Source organism: Bidens hawaiensis, unplaced genomic scaffold, assembly GCF_021521415.1.
Source record: "Bidens hawaiensis isolate Kalapana, Puna unplaced genomic scaffold, B.hawaiensis_p1.1 tig00031109_1, whole genome shotgun sequence".
NCBI classification, from domain to species: Eukaryota; Viridiplantae; Streptophyta; class Magnoliopsida; order Asterales; family Asteraceae; genus Bidens; species Bidens hawaiensis.
The window spans coordinates 20,711-45,269 of record NW_027495213.1 but is presented as its reverse complement, the minus strand read 5'-3'; the positions used below and the strand labels follow the sequence as shown (position 1 = coordinate 45,269).

The 24,559-nt window shown below is 38.5% G+C and overlaps 1 protein-coding gene and 2 pseudogenes across 2 annotated transcripts; 1 reads left to right on the top strand and 2 right to left on the bottom strand.

Annotated features, from left to right (window-relative positions):
• The first annotated feature begins 13,746 nt into the window (after window positions 1–13,746).
• LOC143581591 (uncharacterized) lies at window positions 13,747–14,412 on the top strand. Its single transcript, XM_077064348.1, has one exon. The coding sequence runs from the start codon at window positions 13,747–13,749 to the stop codon at window positions 14,410–14,412; it is 666 nt and encodes a 221-aa protein (XP_076920463.1).
• Window positions 14,413–14,543: 131 nt separating this feature from the next.
• On the bottom strand, window positions 14,544–15,129 carry LOC143581595 (glutathione S-transferase pseudogene; annotated as a pseudogene).
• A 2,492-nt stretch (window positions 15,130–17,621) lies between these two features.
• On the bottom strand, window positions 17,622–18,472 carry LOC143581596 (glutathione S-transferase-like; annotated as a pseudogene). The gene is made up of 3 exons (XR_013143858.1): window positions 18,326–18,472; window positions 18,204–18,252; window positions 17,622–18,119 (listed from the first exon to the last, which is right to left on the bottom strand). The product of XR_013143858.1 is annotated as a glutathione S-transferase-like (transcript).
• Window positions 18,473–24,559: the final 6,087 nt, after the last annotated feature.

Below are 24,559 nucleotides of genomic sequence, written 5' to 3'. Positions count from 1 at the left end.
CCATGCATTAAGAAGCTATGAACCATGTGAGATGCAACCGAGTTAGGGTTCATTTAGAAACACACACGAGATACAACCGAGTTAAGGTTTATCTAGAGAAACACAAGTTATGTGTAACAGGGTTTTTGAGTTATATTTCCTTTATATAATATTGAGAGTTATTCAATATTAATTATTGTGTGCTTGCGTTTTGATGAGTTTTATCAATTCGTCCTTAAATTACTATCAGAGCAGTTACGCTCTTGCAGTTTATCGATCAAAGCCATGATTGATAACTGATAAGGAGGGTTCGGTTGAGTCGGCGATCAAGAATACGTTCCCATCGTTATTCAAAAGCTCTTTTTCTTTGTTCCATAGTCGTGATTGGGGTTGTTGGTACGTTACAGTACGTGATTTGGGCGGTTCTTTTAAGAGGTGATTTTGGTTGAACAACAAGGTTGGTTATTTGACTTTTGGTGATTTTTGTGGCTGCAATGAAATCGAAAGTAGAAAAAGAAGTTATTGTGGTGGTAAATTTATATTGATTGCTTTTTTTTTGTCACGAGTAATTCAAAGTGAGGATAAAAACAAAAGTTAATTTGTTTTTTCTTTGTTGCTTGTTCTTCGTTTGTTGACTAAACAAGTTGGATTGATCATTGTTAGTGAGCTTTATTTTTTATTTTGGGTTGGACAAGTCGGTTTAATTCAAAGCTGGTTTTTTTATACGAGTTGAGCGAGTTAGGTTTTAATCAAGGTTTTGATTTGAATGATGTGCTCGTGTTTCGATTCGGGAACAAAAGATCAAGGAAGATTGATGTTTGCTCGATTAGATGACCGGAATCGTAGCCAGAGGAGTGGATATGTGTGTTCATACAACCGAATGAATGGTCGAGGACAGGATCACAGAAGTAGTCGAGTTCGGGAGAGCCGAAAGAACACGTCTATGGATCAAGAGGAGTTTCTAGATGTCAAGACCAATATGATGAAGAACAAGATGATGAGAACCAAGAGGGTTGCGAAAGCCGAGATGGTCAAGATCATAAGTCAAGTCACACGGGTCAAAGGAGGCAAGTTTAAATCAAAGACCACCTACTTCAAGACAGAAATTAAGGGGTGATTGTTGGACATAATTTCCGTCTTAACAGGCAGGGCCGACTCTTGGGTGGTGCAACCCGGACAACCGGCCGGGGCAACTACTTTTTCGGGGAACAATTTTTTTATATATTTTTTTTGTGTATATATATATTTTTAAATTTTTTATAGAATAGAAATAAATGTAACATCACGAAAATTTTGGTACAAATTTGACAAACTAATAAAACTTAAGGACTAAAAATATTCATGGAAAAAGTAAAGAGAAAAATAAGACAAAGAATGGAAGTAGCTTATGTTAAGGAATGAAGTAAGGAGACTCCATCCCACATCGGAGAAAGAAAGAAAAGTTAAGCACTTTATAAGGAGAGAATATTCCATGGAAATGTTCTTATGTGGTCAACCACTTTCCCTAGTCCTAGCGAAGGGTGCGAAGCACCCGACGCGCAAGGGCGATGGGCACTTTGATGGCGCACGCTCGCATCGCCGCGAGCCGCTTAAGAGCCGCCTTTGTATTTTTGGATGATGATGAGACGAAATCAAGATATGGCAAGTTACCAAAAGATCAGGGACTAAAAATGAACAGATTCGAAGTTCTGCATCTTCGCGATACGCGAAGAATCCGGGATTTGCATCTTCGCGATATGCGAAGATGCAGGACATGTGGCGACACGTGGCAAGCCTACGCGGCGACTCAGCGAAGCTAGTGCACCTTCGCGATACGTGAAACAGCTTCGTGATACGCAAAGATGCAGGAAAACTTCTATAAATAGTCCGGCCATGGGGGTGGTCCTCACTCATCTAAAACACTCCAAAAACACCTACATTACCTCGATAAGCATGCCACGACCCCGATATGGCGATATCCCGACAAGTCTTACCTCGAAATGGGTGCCATAACCCTACCTAAATACTCTCTCAACCTTCTTCCAAAGTGCGGTCCAAGTAGAAGTACGGTCCAAATTGAAGTACGGTTCAAGTAGAGTATAAGCATTTCGAGTAATAATCCATTCAAGGTAGGGGTTTCGCCCGATTATTATATTATAAATGGCTTAGACCCTAGTCAGGGATATAGCCTGTACCTTGATTTTATAAAGTGGAAATAAGATTCCATAAAGTCGAGATTATAGATAAAATAATAATTCTTTATTATATATAAAGATTTTATTAAGTACTTTTTATAATAAAAGAAAGTTGAAATATATGTTTCTTCACGAAGAAGAAACAAAGGTTTATAAGTGATTAACAAGAAAGGGCTAGAGGTCCTTATATTTATAAAGAGATAAAATGTCAAGGTAAAGGTTATGCAATCGGACTAAAGGTCTGAAGCTAGATCGTTGATCTAGTACTTATAAAATGTTATTCTCGGACTATAGGTCCGAGGTAACGAGACAAATTGGTGAGAAACACCAACCAAGAAGAAAGGTGAATACGTCCAACTTTTTATAAAACAAAGTCTTGAATGTTTGCATGGGATTATATCCCTAAAACTTTATAAACAAAAGTAATGTTGGTCCTCAGGCTATTGTATACGTTTGTCTGGATCCTTACATATGTGGGTAGACGGTGGGCACACCGCACCACACTTGCTAATACCTCCGCCACGTTGGGCCGGACCTAAGTAATGTTCGAGAGGGGATTATCTCGTGTATATTGAATAGTTGCTAAGACCTCGATGCTGCGGTATCGCTGAGAGGTTTCAAGTATAACTGGAGGTTTATAATAGTGTATTTAACTTGGTTGTTTCCTAAGCCACGATGGGCTGGTTCATAAGATACCCGAGGGGATAACTAAGTAACTTAAATGTTTTGTGTCAGCGTGTTCACCAGCATGTGTTGCTGACGTATTTTTATAACTGTTTTACAGGTAATGGAGAATAGGTGTTTGGAGAAGAAGGGTAGCCGTTAGACGATCTGATGGCTCAATAGATGTTTTATAAATAAATAATGTGAAACATGGTTTTGTAATCCAAACACTTATGTACAAATTAACGGGTGTTTTAAAATCCTGTCTTTTAACTATAATAATATTTTAATAAAGTCTTCCGCTTTACAACCCTAAACTCTGATATATTTACAAAACAGGTACCAACGTTGGGTGTCACGTCAAGGCCCTGAGCCAGGGTGTGACAAGTGTTGGTATCAGAGCCATCGATCTTAGCGAATTAGGTATATAAGTATACCTAAGCTTTGATCAGAGATAAGTTTCAATATTTATTATTTTATTATAAAAGGATAAGATAGGTTGGTATTCTTTCCTATCCCTTATCATTCTAATCTTTTCTATCCCTTGTCATTCTTATCCTCATAGATGTCGATATTCAAGAAGATGATAGAATCCTTTTACGAAGAAATGAGACAAGCAGGCCATCCAGAACCCATCGTTCCTCCCGATGGTCAAAGTGATGAATACTATGCTAACTTTTTCGACCAGGACAGACCCCTCACACCAGTGGTCCCATATGGGAATCAACCCATTTACTTCCCAGGCACATATCAATTGCCTATCAATATTCCAAGTGATCCGCCATCCCCGAAGAATCATCCTTCCAATAACATGGAGGTTGACGAACCAGTTAAGTCCAATCCCAAGGAGGGTACCCCAAGTTGGATGCAGATTTACTCTGACCCAAGAACCCCAGTCTACAACCCCACAGATTTTCCTCATTCTATTTCAGGTCAATAAAGGAGACCTAAGATGAGAGTAATGCAACCGAAGACCATTCGGATTGAGGTGAATCAAAGTAATGTGGAAGTTGAACCAGAAGAAGACCCCAAGGAAGAAGTTGAAGAGGAGTCGGAAGAAGAACCAGAAGAAGAATCGGAAGAAGACCCGGAAGAACCAGAGGAAGAGGTTTCAAAGGAGATGAGCATTGATAAGAGGAACCCTGAGGTGCAAAACCACTCAGGATGTGACTGTCCACCGAGTATGGGCTGCCAGCAACCATTGTTTCACCTATCCCCTCATTATGATCCACAAGACCCATATGTCCAGGCACTTACAGGTAGTTTTCCACCCTTAGCAGGTGTCGTTCCAACAATCTCGGAACAAGCAGGGGAAATCAGGCAGCAAGAAGAGGCTGCAGAAGTCTTTCACAACATGCCAGTTGAATCCAGTCCACCACCGCCGTATCCAAGAAACCATTATGACATAGTCATGATGGGGTATCGTGATCCACCGCCCTAGTATGGATATCCAAGTCTCATCCCTCAGTCCCAAGAAGAGCATTTGAATCGGGCACTGCATGAGACGGATGAATTGCTGAAAAAGTTGGCTACTGAGAGTGGCAAGAAGAAGAAAATGGAAAGGAAGTTACTACACAAGTGTAGTAAGTTGAAGAAGATAATCAAGAAATACGTGAAGGATTGAAGATTCCGTTCTGTTGTGACCGTATCGTTGTTTCCTGCTCTGTTGTGGTCTATCGTTTGTTCCTTGTTCCGTTGTTGTAGTATCGGTGGTTTCTAGAATAAGTCCGTAGTATTTGTAATGGTATCGTTGTTCCTAGAGTTCATGGTAATAGGAGTTGTCATAATGTACTCTTATTTGTGAGATAAATAAAAACTTTTAAGTAATGAGTCAATTTCCTTATAATTTCAGAATGTCGAAACAAAGTAATCCATCCTAAAATAAGGAAGCTTCAAATGCTAAAAGCAACCAATCGAAAAATGAGCCACCTCAAGGAAACCATGAGCATTTGATAACTAAAATGCAAGAAATGATTAATGCCATGAATACCTTATTACCCGCTATGAAAGAAAAATCTGTCCATCAAAGTGAAAACCGAAAACCCAGTAAGTCTGTCAAATCCAAATCCCGTCCTAATTCTACCCCTCAAAATGAAGGAAGTGATCAAGGATCAACTAATGATGAAAAGATCCACCAAACCTTTAAGAAGAAGTTACGAATCGAAGGTTGTTTGTTCAAATATTTCAAAAATTGTGGACCAAAAGAATTTTATGTCGACAAGGGTGCCATAGCCGCCATAAGATGGCTCGAAGAGATGGAATCAATTGTTATTATAAGCAAATGTACTGAGGATGAAAAGATTCATTACATGGCACAGATGTTCAAAGGGGAAGCCTTAGAGTGGTGGAACACTCAATTGATGGCAAGAGGAAGGAGGACCATGTATCAGTTGACATGGGAAGAGTTTAAAGATCTGGTTATGCAAAAGTATTTCCAATGCATGAAACTGATTTAGTTCAAACCAAGTTTTTGAATCACAAGGTTGTTGGGACCAATCTGAGAGAATACAATACCAAGTTCCAAGACTATTGTAGGCTTGTGCCACAATTGGTAACACCTGAATCGAACAAGGTAACTCGCTACATATGGGGTTTACTGAGAGAGATAAGAGACAGACAGCCGAATCCGCCATGGAACTGGCTGGTTATTTGATGAATGGTTTGACCCGCAACGAAGAAGAAGACAAGAAGGAATATTCGACAAATGACAGGAAAGGAAAAGGAAATAATCGTTTCAAAGAAAAAGATGTGGATAGGAGGAGAGGTGGTTTCAATTCCAACTACCCGTTGTGCAAAATTTGTAAGAGGCAGCATTTGGGTCGATGCCGGTTCGCGGTGTCTACATCTGTTATCTGTGACACATGCAAGAAACCAGAACATGCCACTGCTGATTGTTGGAAGAACAAGATGACTTGCTTCAACTGCAAGGAGATGGGGCATCTTAGCTTTGAATGTCCTAAAAAGAATGTTACGGGGAGTGGAAGTGCTGGAGGTGCTGGAGGAAGCGGCACCAAGAACGAAGGAAAGAAGGGGAATGCTCGAGTCTTTGTACTCGACACCAAGAAGGCCTCAGACATACCGGAAACCATCACCGGTACGTTCCTAGTTAATAACGTTTATGCGAGAGTTTTATTTGATTCTGGTGCAAATCAAAGTTTTATTGATTATAAATTTTGTAGTCTATTAAACGAACCTCTAAGGAAATTAAATAAAACCATAAACGTTGAGACGACCAGTGGTGAGATAGTTAAAATTTCCGAGACCTTAGAAAATGGAAAGATCTTGTTAGCAGGCTACGTCATCCCTGTACAATTACTGCCTATGACCTTAGCGGGCTTTCATATAGTTCTAGGTATGGATTGGTTATCTGACAACCATGCTCATATCATTTGCAATAAGAAAACCATAGAACTTCAAGCCCCTGACAAGCGAATAATTCAAATAGCGGGCGACAAAGACGCTGGTCATGTTAGCATAATCTCCATGATAAAAGCTAACAAATGCTTAAATCAAAGATGTTTAGCATTTATGGCTTATATGACGGAAGAATCAAAACCGAAGGAAATCAAAGATGTGCCCATAGTATCCGAATTTTCGGATGTCTTTCCAGATGAACTTCGAGGAATCCCACCAAATCGAGAAGTCGAATTCAGAAATGACTTAATGCCGGGAATAGCTCCAATAGCCAAATCCCCCCTATCGTTTGGCTCCGACGAAAATGAAGGAATTAAAGAAACAATTGGATGAGTTGTTAGAAAAAGGGTTTATTCGTCCAAGTTCATCATCTTAGGGAGCTCCGATTTTATTCGTCAAAAATAAATATGGTTCCATGAGAATGTGTATCTATTATAGAGTCTTGAACAAAGTTACTATTAAGAATCGATATCCGCTACCTAGAATTGATGACTTATTCGATCAATTGCAAGGAGCGAGTTTCTTTTCAAAAATAGATTTACGTTCCGGATACCATCAGTTGAAAGTTCAAGAAGAAGATATCCCAAAGACGGCGTTTCGAACAAGGTACGGACATTACGAGTTCAACGTGATGCCATTTGGACTCACTAATGCCCCAGCCGCTTTTATGGACTTGATGAACAGAGTTTGCAAGCCTTATTTAGATAAATTTGTAATCGTATTCATCAACGATATACTTATTTACTCTAAATCAGAAGAAGATCACAAAGTTCATCTTAGGATCTTACTTAAGATACTCCGAAACCAGAAATTGTATGCAAAATTCTCTAAGTGCAAATTCTGGTTACATGAAGTACAATTTCTTGGCCACGTTATCAATGCAAATGGAATTCAAGTGGACCCCGCAAAGATTGAAGCAATAGCTAAATGGGAGATTCCTAGATCGCCAACCGAGGTCCGAAGTTTCCTGGGTTTGGCTGGATATTATAGAAGGTTCATCAAAAATTTCTCCCGTATAGCAGTTCCCTTATCTTCATTAACCCGGAAGAATGTTAAGTATGAATGGGGAACCAAGAAACAAGAAGCATTTGATTTACTTAAACAAAAGCTCACAAATGCCCCTATACTGGCTTTGCCAGAGGGTACAGAAGATTTCGTCGTATTCAGTGACGCATCTCATTCAGGTTTGGGTTGCGTACTAATGCAAAGAAAGAAAGTAATAACTTATGCTTCTCGTCAATTGAAAGTGCACGAAAAGAATTATACGACTCACGATCTAGAGTTGGGTGCCATAATCTTTTCCTTAAAGTTATGGAGACACTATCTCTATGGAGTCAAGTTTATCGTGTACACTGATCATAAGAGCTTAAAGCATATATTTGATCAGAAGGAACTTAACATGCGTCAAAGAAGATGGATGGAAACTTTAAACGATTACGATTGTGAAATCATCTATCATGAAGGAAAGAAAATGTTGTAGTTGACGCATTGAGCCGAAAGGAACGTGAGAGACCCAAAAGGGTTCGAGCTTTGAGATTAGAACTACAAATAGATCTAATCGAAAAAATCTAGAAAGCTCAGAAACAAGCAATTGAAGAAAACCATATCTCCGAAGAAAAGCGTAACGACACCATTGATTCTTTAGTAAAAGGAGACGACGACATACTCAGACTTGGGAACCGAATCTGGGTACCAATTGTTGGTGATTTGCGCGAAAGGATCATGAATGAAGCTCATAAATCAAAGTATATGATGGATCCCGGTAGTGATAAAATATATCAAAATCTTAAACCAAACTACTGGTGAATGGGATGAAGAGAGATATTGCTTTATATGTTGCTAAGTGCTTAACATGTTTACAAGTCAAGGCAGAACATTAAAAGCCTTCAGGTTTACTCCAACAACCTGAACTCCCTGTATGGAAATGGGAGATGATAACAATGGATTTCATTACAAAACTCCCTAAAACTACCCGACAACACAATGCTATATGGGTAATCGTTGATAGGTTAATTAAATCCGCTCATTTCTTACCTATCAATGAATCTTACTCTATGGATAGATTAGCACGGATTTACGTGAACAACATCGTTGCATTACATGGTGTGCCATTATCTATCATATCCGATCGAGACATTAGATTTATGTCTCATTTCTGGAATAGTTTCCAGCAATCGTTAGGAACTAAGTTGAATCTTAGCACTACTTATCATCCTCAAACTGATGGGCAGAGCGAAAGAACAATTCAAACGCTTGAGGACATGCTTCGAGCTTGTGTGATCGATTTAGGTGGATGTTGGGATGATCACCTTCCTCTGATGGAATTCTCGTATAATAATAGTTACCACACAAGTATTCAAGCTACACCGTTTGAAGCTTTGTATGGATGGAAATGTAGAACGCCTGCATGTTGGTCCGAAACAGGAGATAATCAAATATCTGGACCCGAAGTAGTCCAAGAAACCACAGATAAAGTGTTGCAAATCCGTGAACGACTTAAGGCGGCAAGAGACCGACAAAAGAGCTATGCAAACGTCCGCCGTAAGCAGTTGGAATTTCAAGTAGGCGATAAGGTTTTACTAAAAGTATCACCATGGAAAGGAGTTGTACGATTCGGCAAGAAAGGAAAGTTAAGTCCTCGTTTCGTGGGACCATTTGAAGTACTAGAACGAATCGGTACTGTTGCTTATCGCTTACGATTGCCAGAAGAGATGAAAGGAATACACGATGTATTTCACGTCTCTAACTTACGTAAATGTTTAGCTGACGAAACTTTAGCCATGCCCTTAAAGGATGTCGAAGTCAATAAAAATCTAAAATTAGTAGAACAACCCCTACAAGTTGAAGATTTTCAAGTCAAGCAACTTAAACGTCGAAGACTAAAATTAGTCAAGATATGATGTATTTCTCGAAAAGTACCCGAGTTTACTTGAGAGTTAGAGTCAGAAATGAGAAGGAAATACCCGCATCTGTTCTAAGCGAATCTCGAGGACGAGATTCATTCAAAGGTGGGGAGGATGTAACATCACGAAAATTTTGGTCCAAATTTGACAAACTAATAAAACTTAAGGACTAAAAATATTCATGGCAAAAGTAAAGAGAAAAATAAGACAAAGAATGGAAGTAGCTTATGTTAAGGAATGGAGTAAGGAGACTCCATCCCACATCAGAGAAAGAAAGAGAAATTAAGCACTTTATAAGGAGAGAACATTCCATGGAAATGTTCTTATGTGGTCAACCACTCTCCCTAGTCCTAGCGGAGGGTGCGAAGCACCCGACGCGCACGGGCACAGGCGCGGGCGCGGGCACGGGCTCGGGCGATGGGCGTAATGTGGCGCTTTGATGGCGCACGCTCGCATCGCCACGAGCCGCTTAAGAGCCGTATTTGTATTTTTGGATGATGATGATGAGACGAAATCAAGATACGGCAAGTTACCAAAAGATCAGGGACTAAAAATGAACAGATTCAAAGTTTTGCATCTTCGCGATACGCGAAGAATCCAGGATTTGCATCTTCGCGATACACGAAGATGCAGGACACATGGCGACACGTGGCAAGCCTACGCGGCGACTCAGCGAAGCTAGTGCACCTTCGCGATACGTGAAGCAGCTTCGTGATACGCGAAGCTGTAGGAAAATTTCTATAAATAGGCCGGCCATAGGGGTGGTCCTCACTCATCCAACACACTCCAAAAGTACCTACATTACCTCGATAAGCGTGCCACAACCCCGATATGGCGATATCCCGACAAGTCTTACCTCGAAATGTGTGCCATAACCCTACCTAAATACTCTCTCAACCTTCTTCCAAAGTGCGGTCCAAGTAGAAGTACGGTCCAAATAGAAGTACGGTTCAAGTAGAGTATAAGCATTTCGAGTAATAAGCCATTCAAGGTAGGGGTTTTGCCCGATTATTATATTATAAATGGCTTAGACCCTATTCAGGGATATAGCCTGTACCTTGATTTTATAAAGTGGAAATAAGATTCCATAAAGTCGAAATTATAGATAAAATAATACTTCTTTATTATATGTATAAAGATTTATTAAGTATTTCTTATAATATAAGAAAGTTGAAATATATGTTTCTTCACGAAGAAGAAACAAAGGTTTATAAGTGATTAACAAGAAATGACTAGAGGTCCTTATATTTATAAAGAGATAAAATGTCAAGGTAAAGGTTATGCAATCGGACTAAAGGTCTGAAGCTAGATCGTTGATCTAGTACTTATAAAATGTTATTCTCGGACTATAGGTCCGAGGTAACGAGACAAATTGGTGAGAAACACCAACCAAGAAGAAAGGTGAATACGTCCAATTTTTTATAAAATAAAGTCTTGAATGTTTGCATGGGATTATATCCCTAAAACTTTATAAACAAAAGTAATGCTGGCCCTCAGGCTATTGTATACATTTGTCTGGATCCTTACATATGTGGGTAGACGGTGGGCATACCGCACCACACTTGCTAATACCTCCGCCACGTTGGGCCGAACCTAGTAATGTTCGAGAGGGGATTATCTCGTGTATATTGAATAGTTGCTAAGACCTCGATGCTGCGGTATCGCTGAGAGGTTTCAAGTATAACTGGAGGTTTATAATAGTATATTTAACTCGGTTGTTTCCTAAGCCACGGTGGGCCGGGTCATAAGATACCCGAGGGGATAACTAAGTAACTTAAATGTTTTGTGTCAGCGTGTTCACCAGCATCTGTTGCTGACGTATTTTTATAACTGTTTTACAAGTAATGGAAAATAGGTGTTTGGAGAAGAAGGGTAGCCGTTAGACGATCTGATGGCTCAATAGACGTTTTATAAATAAAATAATGTGAAACATGGTTTTGTAATCCGAACACTTATGTATAAATTAACGAGTGTTTTAAAATCCCGTCTTTTAACTATAACAATATTTTATTAAAGTCTTCCGCTTTACAACCCTAAACTCTGATATATTTACAAAACAGGTACCAACGTTGGGTGTCACGCCCAGGCCCTGAGCCGGGTTGTGACAATAAATATTAATCCTTTTATTGCATATTGGGCCTAATTTTTGTGTTATCATAATCCATTGGTGGTATTGGGCCAAATTAATTAAAAAAATAAAAAAAAAACTATAATAACTATGAACTGATGCGGCGATTGAATTCCAAAACGAGTAGCCGGCAGATAAACGAAGCAAAAGGCCGACGGACGGACTAACGAAGACACTGTCGAGTAGCCTGCGGGCAAAAATATGAAACCTAATTGACTAATTGTGACCAACCTGATTGTGAAGAAGGGAAGACACAGACTCACGGGGACGGACGGCAGGAGACCCTCTGACACGGAGTCACGGAGTGACCGGAGACCGGTGAGGCGGTGACGGAAGGACGTAGTGACAGACAAGGTCCTGAAGAGTTAGGTAGGTATGAAATCACTATGCTGTGTCTTGATTTATATAACTATTATAGTATTATTCATTAGTTATTTAGTTATATAATATATTGATTTCTTTAATATTTTAATATAGATTTGTCATATTCATATGTATATATATAAGTACAAATGTATAATTGTGTATTATACTATTATGTATAATGTATAATTGAGTATAATTAATAATTTTGCTTTGAAATATCAAATAATAGGAATATGCCTCCTAAACAATTATCTGGTGCTCAAAAGCGTAAAAAAAGAAAACGAGATGATGCAATAAAAAAAGTCTCAAGCCAGTGCTATGCATAAATTTATACAAAACCGGCAGTTGAAAAGCCTATTGAATAGCAAGATGTTGAAGAGCAAGAACATGCTAATGAACAAGATCATGTGGAAGTAGTACTTGAAGAGCCGAAAGAGGAAGAGCATGTTGAGGCTAATATAAATGAAGAGCATGTCAAGCATAACCATGTTGATATATTTGATCCAAGAAGGTGGGAAGGACTTAATTCTGATGAGATTAAACTTTTGGTTGAGAAATGTCCTAAAAGAGATAATAATATAGTAAATAGTCAGTATGATAAACATAAAAGAAGATTTTCATCAGCTTTATATACAAGAACTTTATCAAATTTGGAGAAATGCGATTGCCCATGGCTAGTATATTCGATAGAGGTAGACAAGATATTTTGTTTTCGTTGTAAAGTGTTTAGAAAAGGGCTTCCGAATGGTAATTTGGATGGGGAAGGTTATTACAATTGGCACCATGCTTCCACTAGTGTCAAAAACCACGAAGTTTCCTTGGATCATCTCACAAATATGAATAGTTGGTTTGATATGCGCAAAAGATTAAAGTTGAACGAAACAATTGATAAAACTCAGTACGAGCAATTTAATAAAGAAAGAGACTATTGGATACAAGTCCTTTTAAGAATCGTTGCATTAGTCAAGTTTCTTGCTAAAAATAATTTAGCATTTCGTGGTACAAAAAGAAAAGCTGTATCAAAAAGGTAATGGTAAATTGTTTTTTTTTTACTTCAGTCAAATTGTAACTATTGTTACTTCTTATTTGAATTTGTTTTTAATAGGTAATGGAAATTTCTTGGGTTTTGTTGAAATGTTGGAAGAGTTTGACCCGGCTATCAAAGAGCATGTCCGACATATCATAAATGATGAGGTTCATGTTCATTATCTTGGACACAACATCCAAAACGAGTTAATTTTTATGATAGCTCAAGAAATTAAAAAAGAAATCATAAAGCAGATAAAGGAAGCAAAGTATTATTCAATCATATTGGATTGCACTCCAGATTCAAGTCACTAGGAACAGATGACTATAATTGCGAAGTATTTAAAGTTCTCTTCTAATTCGGTTACTGTCGAGGAGTCCTTTTTAGGGTTTTTGGATGTTAATGATACCACGGGGAAAGGATTATTTGATATTACAGTTAAGGAGTTAAAGTCTCTTGGTTTAGAACTGGATGATATGCATGGTCAAGGTTATGACAATGGAGTAAACATGAAAGGAAAACACCAAGGAGTGCAAACGAGATTTTTAAATGAGAATCCTAGAGCATTTTACACTCCTTGTGGTTGCCATTCTCTTAATCTTACATTATATAATATGGCTACCATTTCTGCTAAAGGAAAGAGTTTTTTTGGAAAGATCTAACGTATGTATACTATCTTTGCAAATTCTAATAATCGATGGAAAATTTTGAAAAACAATGTTAAATCTCGGAGTCTTAAGTCTTTGTCTCAAACGCGTTGGGAAAGTCGTGTCGAAAGTGTTAAAGCTATTAAATTGCAACTTGTTGATGTACGAGAGGCTTTACTTGAAGTTGGAGAAAAAGATGGTGATCTTGCAATTGCAGATGAAGCAACTACAATAGCAGAAAATATTGGTTTTGACTTTTTGATATCAATTATCATCTGGTATGAAGTGTTAGCTAAGGTGAATATAGTGAGCAAAAGGTTACAATCGAAAGATATGCACCTAAAGATTGCTATTAAAGAAATAAAGAGATTGATTGACTTCTTCAAGGAATTTAGAGAAAATGGTTTTTCAAAAGCAGTAGATGACTGAGAAGATTGCTTTTGAAATGGGCATCGACCCGATATTTGCACAAAAACGTGTAATTAAAAGGAAAAAACAAAGTGATGAGTATTCAAGTAGCCAAGAAGCTTCATTTACTCCTCAAGAGAATTTTAGAGTAAATTATTTTTTATATATTATTGATCAAGCTATTACTTCTCTTGAGACAAGATTTGATCAATTCAAAAATTATGAGAAATTATTTGGATTTTTGTTTCCACAAAACTTGAGAAGAATTGAAAATGAAATTCTAAAGTTATCCTGTAATTTACTTGAAAAAGCACTAAAGTTTGAAGAAAGATTGGATATAGATGGTGAGGAGCTTTATATGGAGTTAAGCTCATTAGACACATTATATACCATGGAATTTAGTAGTCCTATTGAAGTTTTGAAACATTTGAACGAGACCCAAGAAAATTTCCCAAATGCAAGGATTGTATATAGAATATTGTTAACCGTTCCAGTCACAGTGACATCCGTAGAAAGAAGTTTTTCAAAGTTGAAGTTATTAAAATCTTATTTACAATCCACAATATCCCAAGAAAGACTTAATGGATTGGCGACGATAGACATCGAGAGCGAAATCTTAGATGGTATAAACTACGAAGAGGTGATCAAACAGTTTGCTGTCAAGAATGCTAGGAGAGCTTCACAAATCATCGGTAGAGGTTAGCTACTATTGTATTTGAGTTTATTACTATATATTTGCTATTTTTATTGTTATAACGTTAATGTCGTTTAAAAAAACTATCTTATGTATTTCGTTACTCGTTAGGGCCTATGTGCCTTTTTTTTATGTTCGGTCTAGGTATTTGAATTCTCAGAGACGACCCAGGCCTCATCAGCCTCCCATCCTCGACGGAGGACATTAAAATGCAGCTCAATAGTCAGCTTATGAGATGGTATATCGTATTTCTGAGATTCAACTTCCATCCATACTGATTTTATCGCCAGCTTCTTCGGATCCTTCATCATCAGATCCGCTCCTTTATCGGCGTAAGCACATGCTACGTATTGCGTTATCGCTCTTGATTCTGGAACAATTTTGTAAATGTTGAAGGTGAAACCCTAGAAACGGAAGCTAATGTTAGATTTGAAGGTAAGTAAAGTTTTGTTACCGAATATTGTGATGTCATCTTCTTCTAGCACCGGAATTTGGCCGAACGGCTGCATGGTGAAAGCTAGAAATTAACAAAAGATATATGGATTGAAAATTTGGATGATAAAGGAAAAGGAGGATGATTACGTTACGTGAAAGGAATTGAGGCATTTTGTGTTCGTCGTTGGCAACACGCACGTTTATGAATTCGACGTCTAGGTCCTTCTCAAAGAGGCTGGCGAGAGCGCGAAATGTGGCGTTTGAAGGGACGTGGTCACGCAACGGTGACATGGTGCCTGCCACATGTCACGCCACGTGGCATAGCTAGGGCTGACTTGGCAACCCTATGATTACTTCGCGCGACGCGAAGTATTTGTTGGTGTTAGTTCCAGCTACGCTTGACCCAGTTTCAACTACAAATAGGTTGGAATCCAGACATTCATTCCTCGTCCCAAAATTTCATTCTTTCTCACTTTTTCTTATATAAGAGTGTTGGTATAATACCCAAGTAGTTGTAACGGTACCTCTCCGATTGAAAGAAACTTTTATACGCGAATCCAAAAGCTCTGCTTGAACAACATAAGACATTGTGCCCTCGTGTAAAGTTTCTAGTCTCGTGATTATCGTTATGATTATGGGATTTATACTAACTTAAATATACTACATTGTGCTTAACCCATGTGCTTAATATCAGGAGGCTTGTTAATTTACACCAATTGACTCACCGCCAACTAACTACCACCACTTGATCACCATCAACCGATTCCGACGATGATTCTAGGGTTTCCGAGGACCTCAATAATTGGGGCTTTTAATAGAAAAAGATTCCTAAAGGTACGATACAAAGTTACCAAGATGTTTGGGACGAAAATGTTGGGTTTTCGGGGAAAAATTTTTTTGACTTTTCCAGCCAAAAATATTTTTCCGGCGACCTGAAACTAACGGCGTTAAGACTCTGCTAGTCGCGGACCATTAGGAACAAATACGTTAAAAGTTAGGACTGTATGTAGGAAATTCATTAGTTGGGACCGACAATAACCAAAAGATAATAGTTGGATTAATAAAAACCAATATAGCTATAGAAAATATATAGAGAACTAAGGTGTGCCTCTATACAGTGACTCATATTCAACGCTCTATATTTTGTATATTCTATCGTGAGCATATGAGATTATGTTTGCTGTAAAAGCAAGACTTTGTGCATAGAAATTTTTTTGGGAAAATTACCAAAAGAGTCATTTTTGACCAAGCTTTTTCAAGTATAACCCAAGATCAAAACTAATTCCCAATATAGCTAGACTATTCCGCCAGATCCGGTGAAAACCATTCTTAATCCAACAGAATTTTTAGCTTATCCCGACACGCCATGTATCATGTTTTTCCGTCAGAACCGACGTTATAAGGTTTTGGCCGACCGATTAGCCGGACGAACCGTCGAAGGAAAAGATAGTCGACTCCGACATCTAAACAGTCGGATCCGACTGTTTTTTACTCTGTTGGAATATAGTTTTTTTTATTTTATTATTTTTTTATAATATATTTTTGGTTTGTTTATTTATTTGCATATTTATTTTGTTGAGAAATTAATGTAATTTTTTATATTTTGTTGAGATTATTTGATATTTAAAATTTACAACTTTGATTAATAAAATGTTGTATAAAGTATCGTCATAACTTATAAAGAAAACATAAACGCTAGCATTTCATTGATAAAAACTTGCAAGGACATTAAATTTAAGTGATAATATGGACATTACATTTCAGAAGAAACAATAATATTACTTCTTGGAATAAGACCAAACACTATTAGTTGAATTCCAGTTTTTATGAAGTCTCAAATGCTCTTTTGGGTATGCAATTTGTTGACCAGCGTATTCGAAATCCACCAAGTAATTGGATCCCTCTCTACCAATAATCTTATCAATCAACCACCCGTCGTTGTCATACGCATCCACCTCATCTCCATTACCAAAATCGTTAACCTGTATGTCTAGTGGCACCGAACGTATGTCTAAGGACTAAATTTGTTTATCCTTCCATCTTGCATGCTATCCTTTTTGGTTGTCGTTCAGGAACGCAAATTTCTTCAATGGTCCTTCGATCCACGGAAGATGATGATTCAGAGTTGTTTTTTGGGCGCCTCCACTTCTGCAAGACCCACGTGATGTCTTCGGTGAGGTTGAGAATTGTACTCGTCCGATATGTGTTCTTATAGAAAGAATGATGATCACATATATGGAGATAAAAGAAAAGATGAGGATGATAAACTAAAAGGAAAAGATAGATGTATAAAAAAATAATGAAACCGATGAGATTTTTTAATTTCCGATGGAGTAAAAGACAGTCGGGTCCTACTCATACATTGTTTTCGTCAGAGCTGACTGTCTTTTCCTCCGTCGGTTCGTCCGGCTAATCGGTCGGCCGAAACCTTAAAATGTCGGTTCTGACAGAAAAGCATGATATGTGGCGCGTCAGGATGATAGGCTAAAACTTCCGTCGGATCATGAATGATTTACGTTGGATCTGACGAAATAGTCTGGCTGTTCTAAGAATTAGTTTTGGTCCTGAAATATAATTGAAAAATCTTGGTCAAATCGGCTATTTTTAGAATTTTCCAAATTTTAATTGTTGACACTGTCATTTTCCATTTTTCTTTAATGAAGGCCAACTGGCTTAGTCAAACATTGAACTATGACCAAGAATGGTAAATAACTAAATACCAGATACATACTTATTCAAACCCAAACGTCCAAATCCAACAAACCATTGGATTTGAGTACAAACACAATTGCACATTGTACAACTCTCAATGCGATTTTCATCAAACATAACCTTCACTCTTAAGCATGGAAACAATTTTCATCCAGGCAGGCCTGGAAAGGATATCCGCAGCCCACGCGCAGACATGTGGCCGAGCTTCAAACAGCCACTTCACCTTCGTAGCCATCAGAGAGTTGAGATTCGGCAAATGGTGGAGATCCGCCAGCGTAAAGCTATCTCCGCCTAAATACTTGCTCTCCGTAAGCCGTTGCTCGTACACGTCAAGCACATCCACAAGCTTCCTCTCGAACTCCGCCACTAACGCCATATTAGCCTCCCGCCCTCGGTGGAGCACATTAATATATAGCTCAACAGCCAATTTATGAGATGGTAAATCGAATTTTGAGATTCAAGTTCCATCCACACGGATTGTATCGCCAGCTTCTTCGGATCCTTCATCATCAGATCCGTTCCTTTATCGGCGTAAACACGTGCTACGTATTGCGTTATCGCTCTTGATTCTGGAACAGTTTTGTAAATGTTGAAGGTGAAACCCTAGAAACCGAAACAAATGTAAGAGTAGAAGGTAAGTCGAGTTTTGTTACCGAATATTGTGATGTCATCGTCTTCTAGCACTGGAACTTGACCGAACGGCTGCATGGTGAAAGCTAGAAATTAATAAAACATATATGGATTGAAAATTTGGATGATAAAGGAAGATGATTACGTTGCGTGAAAGGAATTGAGGCGTTTTGTGTTCGCCGTTGGCAACACGCACGTTTATGAATTCGACGTCTAGGTCCTTCTCAAAGAGGCTGGCGAGAGCGCGAAATGTGGCGTTTGAAGGGACGAATCCATATAATTTAAGGACCATTGTTGGTTGCCGATAGTAAATTGGAAGATGATGATGCTGTAGAGGCAGATATATATAAGTTGGTATTGTGTCATGTGTGATTAATTGTTCAAAGAGTGACGGGGTCATATGTATGAAATTAAAAGGCATTTGGCCCGACAGCAATAGTATTTGATGTAGATGAATTCAGGAATTTCTTTCGAGGTGTACAGTTTTTAGTTGCTTTAATTCATATAGTTGAATATACAAAAATTCGGGTCGGTTTGATGATTGAGTAAGGTTCATGACGTGCTATTTCTTTATGTTGAAAATTCATTATATATTTGTTTAGCTATACTAAAGCTAACGCTAAGATCGGGGCCTTCTCATGGCATTACTATCAGTTTCTCAACAACTAATTAATCACCTTTATCTTAATCTAATCCTAGTATGGGTCAAATGGTGTAAATAATAAAAACAATTGCATAAAACATATTTAGAAATTGAGCCAAGTCGTGCTTCACAGTCGAAAAACAGTCTGAAAAACCATTAATGTTCTTGAGAAAATCTAGTTGTGTTTGTGCCCATGTCATGTAGAAAAATATGTATGTGTGTGTATAGTGCTGATTTCTTGTTAGAACCACTTTGAGTTTTAAGAACTTGAAAGAACATAACGTAACAAATCTTTTTTTTTTATTTTTTTACACGTATGTAATATACGTAGGTTACTTGTACGTGAAAAATTACAACATTTTTTAATCACCGAATCGACTTTTTACATAGGTGTAACGGACGTTTAAATTGGTGTAATCACTGTAAATTTTCATTCTCTCTCCTACTTAATTTTTTAATCAGATTTAATCTCAATCACGTAATCTAACCCATTTAATTAAATGTGTGATTAAAAATGAGATTTCTTAAAGCATTCTTAATCCATTCTCCATCTCCATCTCTATAATTACATTAAAAACACCATCTTTTCTCTCTCATTTTCACTTAAATAATATTTTTTTATCATTACCTTTTCTCTCTCATTCACTCACAACTACTTTCAAAATATAAAAAAATTATAGAGATGAACAGCACATTTCTCCAAATTTAACCATGAACAGTAACAATTTCTCTCTCTTCCTCACACAACCACACTTTTAACCATCTCTAAAAAATAGAGAACCCCTTCACATAATTTGGAGAATCCATTGGGAATGCTTTTAAAACTCAACCAAATTCTTAAATTATCCTCCCTATATATATGTGTGTGTGTGCGCGCGCGCGCACACCATCTTATTCTCCAAAAAATACCTGCTTCATCTCCATATTTCCAATCTTTCAAACAAAAATACCAGTTCTTCTTCAAAAATACATACGAAAATGAATCCTAGAAACAACCCGAACTATCCGTGGCTCGGTTTTGGGCAATACGCTCCTCCGCGCAACCAACAAACCAACTCCCCGAACACCCGAAATCAAACGAACCTAAACTACCCATTTTCTTTTACCGACCCAAACACCCAGCCATTGGCGAACCCAGGATTTTTGTTCAAAGGGTCCCATTTTTTCGATGTTTGGATTTTTCGGGTCAGTCGTTGTCCGTGTCGAGTCAAGGAACATAACAAAAATCAATATCATAAGAAAAAAATATGATCATTACTCATAATAAATACAAAAATACAGTGTCATTATAAACGAAAAAAACGCTACATGTTTTTAAAGTTGTTTAGTATGAGGTTTCTTCTTTTTGAAAACAAACCTACATCTTCGACCAAAATGTTGGCAAGAAGTTCCGTTTCAATAACAAATGCTAACAGCAACCGTTTATATAATTATCACCAAGAACGAATAATGCATGTCCATTAATTTAACAAAAACTCTTATTACGTCATTTTTTGTAGAATAATAAATGTTCATTAAATTAACAAAAACTGGAAATAGAAATTGAAGAAACACTAAGTGACCCCGACAGATTACGGATAATCTTAGGGTTAAGTAGATGTTTCCCACGAGGGTTAGGTCCGGCAAAGATGGTTATTCTTCTGATGACCTGCAAAACAGACACCGTGAGCTCGTCACCGAGAATGGGGGGTACCTCCTTTTGACCACCCTCCGGCGTGAGAATCAGACTAGATTGCTCTGAATATAAATGTATATTAAGAGAAATAGCTAGAGCAGATAAGATATGTGATGGTATAAGATAAGATGATGATACCGTTCCAAGGTGTTGGAGTATTTATAGCCGAAGGTAGGTTTCCAAGCAGGTACAGCCAGCTGTATAATATTCCTTTTCTACCAACTGTGGGCTACGCACGTGCCGTGCTGGTGGTTGGTGGGTAGGCAGCGGCTGATAGTGACATGGCCGGCTGTGTACTATTCCTTTTCCACCAACTGCAGGCTATGTACGTGCTACGATGAGGGTTGGTGAGTAGGCAGCGGCTGATAGTGACATTTTGTACTAGAGCGTGCTCCTCGTCGTACTGTTGTCAGTGAGCTGTCACCCTGTGATGGGCTGCTTTGGTCAGATCTTGTCTATTTTGTCCATACCTTGGCAGGTATAGTACAAAAGATCCTCCAGAAGCGTACGGACTGGCTCATTTGGGCGGGAGTATTCTCGCCTTGCTCATTCCTTCTTCAGGTGACATTACTGAATTATTGAGAGTTAGTGCCTTGTGCGTGTAGCCTTACTATTAGTGCGGGTAGCCTTCCCTGATGGCTTGTATCCGCAGCTGCGGGAACAGGCGGGGTACTTCACCATTGGGAGGCTTTTCCTGCGGGAACAGCTGGCGTACTGCGCGTAAGGTCTTCATCTCTCTGAGCATGGTGGGTCCTGCGGAACCAGTTGGTCTTTGCGCAGACGTCCCTCTTCAAGGTGAGTCTTGCGAGTCCAACTGGGCTCTGCTGGGACCTACCTCTTCAAGTCCCCCCAGTCCAATGTTCTTCTCATGAATTGTTAATAAGTGAGGTGAACTTTTGGACTTAAGCAAGGGGTTTTGAAAAGGGTTTTTAGTTTTAAGGTTTTCCGTGGGGATTCTTCCCGCGGTTTCCCTAATGTCACGTGCAGAAATTCCCGACTTTTCTGCTTGATCTTTGGGTATGATGCGGGTAGGTGTGTAACTTCCTCGCAAGTCAGGAGCGTTGAGTTTCACTTGGGTAGATTCTCCACGAGGTTTTGGTAGTTTTAGACATAGTGATCAATTATGTTAAACAACCAATTCCATCTTGGAGCTTCAAACAATCTAGTTCTCAACGTTCCCGCTATGCGAGGATGTTATTTCCCTTTCCACAAGCATGGCCCAGAAGATCCTTCTTGGTTTTAATTCCCTGCAAGTGCTAAGTATGTGAAGGGTTTCGCCTTGACACTGTACCCGCACTCGTCTTATAGTTACTTGACTTCCAAGGTATTCTTGGCTTCAATTCCCTGCATGTGCTAAGTATGTGAAGGGTTTCGCCTTGACACTGTACCCGCACTTGTCTACGGTTTCTTGGTTACCAAGGTATTCTTGGCTTCAATTCCCTGCAGGTGCTAAGTATGTGAAGGGTTTTGCCTTGACACTGTACCCGCACTTGTCTTACGGTTTCTTGGTTACCAAGGTAAGGGGGTATAGTCCCTCTTATTTTTGAATCTTTTTGAATCTTTTTGAATCTTTTTGAAATATAAATGTTTGTGCGGGTAGGACCGTCACTTTCACTTAATGACTTGCTTTATAAACGTTATATGACTTGCTCATGCATATTATAGTTTAATTTGGCACTTGTTTTGCCTCATAAACAATATATGATTCGCTCGTGCATACTTTAGTTTAACTTAGCAATTTTCCAAGTGTTTTGGATAAGTTAACCTTTCGACGCGTGGTTGTCAATAGGTTAGTGTTCAGTTTCCTCTATCATGATTGTGCGGGTAGGACCGTCACTTTCATTTAGTGGATGACCAATCTTCACCTATAACTGACCTGCGTGAAGGTTTTCCTCATCTTTTCCTTAGAAATTTTTGCCGTTTTGTGTTTATGCGGGTTTTGCCGCCTTCCACACGCAACGACTTACTTCCCCACTTATTTATGCGGTGAATACCGGCATATCAGTGTTTTGAATAAGTATAAAGGTAAGGCTATCAACACAATGTGATAAAGGAGAATCATTTCCATTAGAAGTGGCTCTAGGCCTTTTCTTTATAAGTTTGGAATTGATCTACATGTAACATTTGCGTAATTGAGCTCCATTCCATGTTCTTGGGATGGGGGTGCCATCGAGCCTTTCGAGCCGGTATGCGCCCTTTCCCAAAACTTCTTTGATAATGTATGGCCCTTCCCAGACCGGGGCCAGCTTTCCTGGGCGTTTTTGGTTCGAAGCCTCGTTGTTACGCAGTATGTAGTCTCCGACATTGAAGTTGCAGAGTTTTACCCGCGTGTTGTAGTACTTTTGCATTTGTCGCTTGTAGTCTCCGGCCATGTCACTATCAGCCGCTGCCTACCCACCAACCACCAGCACGGCACGTGCGTAGCCCACAGTTGGTAGAAAAGGAATATTATACAGCTGGCTGTACCTGCTTGGAAACCTACCTTCGGCTATAAATACTCCAAAACCTTGGAACGGTATCATCATCTTATCTTATACCATCACATATCTTATCTGCTCTAGCTATTTCTCTTAATATACATTTATATTCAGAGCAATCTAGTCTGATTCTCACGCCGGAGGGTGGTCACAAGGAGGTACCCCCCCCCTTCTCAGTGACGAGCTCACGGTGTCTGTTTTGCAGGTCATCAGAAGAATAACCATCTTTGCCGGACCTAACCCTCGTGGGAAACATCTACTTAACCCTAAGATTATCCGTAATTTGTCGGGGTCACTTAGTGTTTCTTCAGAAATGATAAAATTAGAGTAATAAGAGAAAAGTCAATGAAGATGAATTATGTAGCAATATCATCAGGTGAATGTTCTTCCATTCACTTGGTGGTGTTAACTGTTAACTTGTATTTAGATTAACATTGCAAAACACCCATAAACCCATAAAGATAAGCCACATCTGAAGCCATGATGGCATACCGTAGAAGCATTGGCTTAAATTGACATAGCCATATAACATAGAGAAGATGGACATGTTAAATGTTAAATGTTAAGTTTTTAAGAAGTAGTCACAAATTATAAACAATAGGGTTAAAGAAAAAGTTTTTTTAAAAAAAAGGGCTTCAAAAGGGCTTGAGCCAGGGGCTTGACAGGGTAAACAAAGGAGTTTACCATCACATCAAAGTTAACATTGATTGTAAGGGTTCCATCTATTAATTATTATGGGGTCCTTGAAAAATTTAATATACCGCGTCTAAAAAACTTTTAAATAACGTTGGTGTCCCGGGACCCGATCCACACTATGTGGGTCCGCCCCTGCACCCAACAAAATATAAACTTGTAATTCGCTCCAAGCATTCCATATAATCTTACCGACCCGAACTTAGGCATTTAATTTAATGAGTTTTTATTTGTTTAATTAATTATAAAAAGGAAAAAGAGAAAAGAAAAGAAGATGATGTGACTATGTAATGAGACTACAAAACATTACACCCTAAATTGAAAACAGCCCCTTTGCTAACATGACGTAACGTATCAAAAATCCCAACATTTGTAGCTGGCCCTCTCTCCACTACAGATGGCCTAATAAAATAGAAAATAAATGGAGAGAGAGAGATTTTAACTTCCATCTAACGTTTAACACGTTATCAACCTAACATACAGACTACATCCATATTGTTGATTTTTTGGGTATATATTTTATTAAAAAAGCAAAGAAATCTTTTCGGCCCTAAATGGTTTCATGCCTTTTGAGCCGGGCCCACCGGCTCGGTCCAAGGACATTGTCAAACTAAATTTGTGTTTCACAAAACAAGGTTTTTTTTATATTATGACGTCATAAAAGTTCAACTATTAATCAAATACTTCTTACAAAAGTCAGATAAATCAATTAACTACTTTGAGATATTCGTTTACTTTTTAATATTTGATCAAATGCATTTTAGCCGATCTATATATTTTACACATTTAAACCATTAAACAGAACCAATTTTTTTATTATTTTCTTTTAACCTTACAAGTTATAAATAAAGAGACGAATCTGTTTAACGGTCTAACCAAATGCCTACCTAC